The sequence below is a fragment of the Egretta garzetta genome, unplaced genomic scaffold (genome assembly GCF_000687185.1).
Source record: "Egretta garzetta isolate BGI_Z169 unplaced genomic scaffold, ASM68718v1 scaffold27, whole genome shotgun sequence".
NCBI classification, from domain to species: Eukaryota; Metazoa; Chordata; class Aves; order Pelecaniformes; family Ardeidae; genus Egretta; species Egretta garzetta.
The window spans coordinates 546,909-549,787 of record NW_009260400.1 but is presented as its reverse complement, the minus strand read 5'-3'; the positions used below and the strand labels follow the sequence as shown (position 1 = coordinate 549,787).

General features: G+C 64.0%; 1 protein-coding gene across 1 annotated transcript in view; it reads left to right on the top strand.

Moving 5' to 3' along the window:
• The first annotated feature begins 336 nt into the window (after positions 1 to 336).
• The window catches only part of SLC38A8 (solute carrier family 38 member 8), a 3,450-nt gene continuing 907 nt past the window's right edge, over positions 337 to 2,879 (top strand). Inside the window, exons 1-8 of the mRNA XM_035898792.1 lie at positions 337 to 580; positions 798 to 951; positions 1,100 to 1,163; positions 1,235 to 1,275; positions 1,535 to 1,592; positions 1,815 to 1,929; positions 2,062 to 2,209; positions 2,297 to 2,499. Of these exons, the coding sequence (XP_035754685.1) occupies positions 337 to 580; positions 798 to 951; positions 1,100 to 1,163; positions 1,235 to 1,275; positions 1,535 to 1,592; positions 1,815 to 1,929; positions 2,062 to 2,209; positions 2,297 to 2,499 (1,027 nt within the window). The remainder of the gene's footprint in view (positions 581 to 797; positions 952 to 1,099; positions 1,164 to 1,234; positions 1,276 to 1,534; positions 1,593 to 1,814; positions 1,930 to 2,061; positions 2,210 to 2,296; positions 2,500 to 2,879) is intronic.

Below are 2,879 nucleotides of genomic sequence, written 5' to 3'. Positions count from 1 at the left end.
TTCACCTGCTCCAGTGTTTGGGGGACTGGCGGGGACCCCCACCTTTGCATGGCATGCAGTGCCCGTGTCCCCGCCCAGGCTGAAAAGGGGCAGGGGTGCAAAAGCCACTGCCACCTTGGAGAAGCTCTTTTGCATCTGAAGCCACACTTTCAGCCCAACCTAAAATAAAATCGGTGGCTGGTCCCCTATGTGCCCAAAACACCCAAATCTAGACCTAAAGTATCGCACAGAGCTGTTTCTCCATCCTCTTGCTGACCCATGGGCTGCAAGGCGACCTGGCTGGCAACCTGGTCCCTGGCCATGGCCCTGCTGTGGCCACGTGGGTCTAGGGGGGTGATGGAGGGTTGGTGTGGTGCTTCTTGCTGGGTCCTGTCGCTGCAGGGCTCGCTGGTCTTCCTGGTGAGTGGGCTGGCAGTGCTGGGCTACGCGGCGGCCCTCAGCGCCCAGCCCACCTACCAGGGGGTTGTCCGGGCGGTGTGCGGGGCTGCAGCAGGGAAGCTCTGTGAGGTCTGCTTCCTCCTCAACCTCTTCATGATCTCCGTGGCCCTCCTCAGGGTTGTGGGTGACCAGCTGGAGAAACGTGAGTTGCTTCCCTCTGCTGCCTTCAGGGCTTGCTTGGGGCTGGTGGCTCCCGGGAACAAGGGGAAGGTGGTCCCATGAGAGCTGGGGGCAGCCCCCGCGGTTTTCTTGGGACCCCCAAGGATGTGAGGCTCCCCAGTCCTGCTATGGTGTGATGCTCCAACCCCCTTGGGCCACCTTTTGGGGCACAGCTGACCCCCTGCTGACCCCCCCTGCAGTGTGTGACTCCTTGTACCCCAATGGGACATTGAGCGGGGCCCCCCCAATGCCCCCCTGGTACGCAGACCAGCGCTTCACCCTCTCGGCTCTCTGCATCCTTGTCATCTTCCCACTCTCCGTCCCCAGGGAGATCGGCTTCCAGAAGTACTCCAGGTACCACCCGGACTACCCCCACGGTGGCCCACCCCTGGGTACCCTGTACCCCAGGCCACCTCCTCCCAGGTCCCTGCAGGGCCGTGGGACCCCCCCTCCTCCCAGCTGCCGGCGGTCTGTGTGCTGATGCTCTCCCACTCCCTGGCAGCATCCTGGGCACGCTGGCCGCCTGCTACCTCACCCTGGTCATCGTCCTGAAATACCACCTGCAGGCGGGGAGGCTTGGCTCACGCTGGCCGCCGGCTACCTCACCCTGGTCATCGTCCTGAAATACCACCTGCAGGCGGAGAGCCTGGGCTCATCCGAGCTCTCCCAGCCCCCCAGGTATGGGGGGGGGTCAGCCTCGCAACCCTCCTGCCATAGCACCAGCAGTGGCATGGGGCAGGGCTGGAGGCAGTGCAGGGGGTGGCTGGCAGCCCCCAGCCCCAGCTTTTGCCCTAGCAATCCCCCCCTTCTCTCAAAATTGCCGTGCGGGAGGTTCCTGCAGTGGCATCCAGTCTTCACAGCTTATGCCACCGAGGTTTCCTCTGCCTCTGGGGTCCTCATGCCCTTCACTCCACACTTCCTCCCTACCATGCCACAGGGCCTTCTCCTGGGCCTCTGTCTTCAGCGTCATCCCCACCATCTGCTTCGGGTTCCAGGTAGGTCACCCTGGCCCCACCGTCCTCGGCCATGGGGACACCATCCCTTGCAGGGGAGGGTTGCAGGGAAGGGGACCTGTGGCTGTCACCATAGGTGGCTACAGGACACAAGTCCCTGGGGACAGGAGGGAGCGGAACAGGGCACCCATGGGTGAGAGAGGGCGCTGGGGGTGGGGGTTGTCCCTGCACGGGGTCCCAGCACCATCCCCATGTGCCTTGCAGTGCCACGAGGCTTGTGTGGCCATCTACAGCAGCATGCGCAACCAGAGCTTCTCCCACTGGGTTGTCGTCTCTGTGCTCTCCATGCTCATCTGCCTGCTCATCTACTCCCTCACTGGTAACCCCAACACCGGAGCCCTTCACCCCCTCCTTGCCCCGGGGGACCCCCATCCCCAGGGCTCATCCCTCCTCCTCAGGGCTCCTCTGTCCTCACCGGCACGGCTGCCCACCCCCACCCCCCCATCGGCAGGGCTCTACGGCTACCTGACCTTTGGTGAAGCCGTGGCATCCGACGTCCTGATGTCCTACCCAGGGAATGACCCGGTCGTCATCATCGCCCGCCTGCTCTTCGGTGTCTCCGTCGTCACCATCTACCCCATCGTGGTGCTGCTAGGCAGGTGAGGGGGCAATGGCTAGCTGTGTGTCCCCCCCAGCCAGTGTGGCTCTGCTGGGTGCCATCAGCCTCCCCAACATCCCCTCCCCAGGTCGGTGGTGTGGGATATATGGGTGACCCCCAAGCGCAGGACCGCAGTGGTGCCTGACGTGCACGAGCGGCGGAGCCGGGTGGCACTGACAGTCGCCTGGATGGCCACCACGCTCGCCATTGCCCTGTTCGTCCCGGATATCGGCAAGGTCATCGAGCTCATAGGGGGCATCAGTGCCTTCTTCATCTTCATATTCCCAGGCAAGAGTGAGCAGTGGGAAGGAGGGGCATTGCTGGGGGGGGGTTGGGAAGCTGCCCAATCAGCCAGTCCTGGCCCCATTTTCGGCATCCCATGCCCCATGGCCCGGGCAGGGTCCCTGGGGGGTCACCCTGGCCAAGGTGGGAGCCCCACGAGGAGGGGGATTTTGGGCACCTGTAGGCACTGAAAACAGCAGCACTTGCTCCAGGACATGGGGACTGTGGTGGGGCTGAAGGGTGGGTATGGAGGGACGTTCTCCGACATGGGGGATGTGCCCGGGTACCAGGGGTGTGCCCAGACATCAGGCAGGTCCCTGCATACCAGATCCCTTGCAAGGCAGAGCGGCTGTAGGGAAGGAGAGCTGAGGGATTCGGGGGCTCTGGGG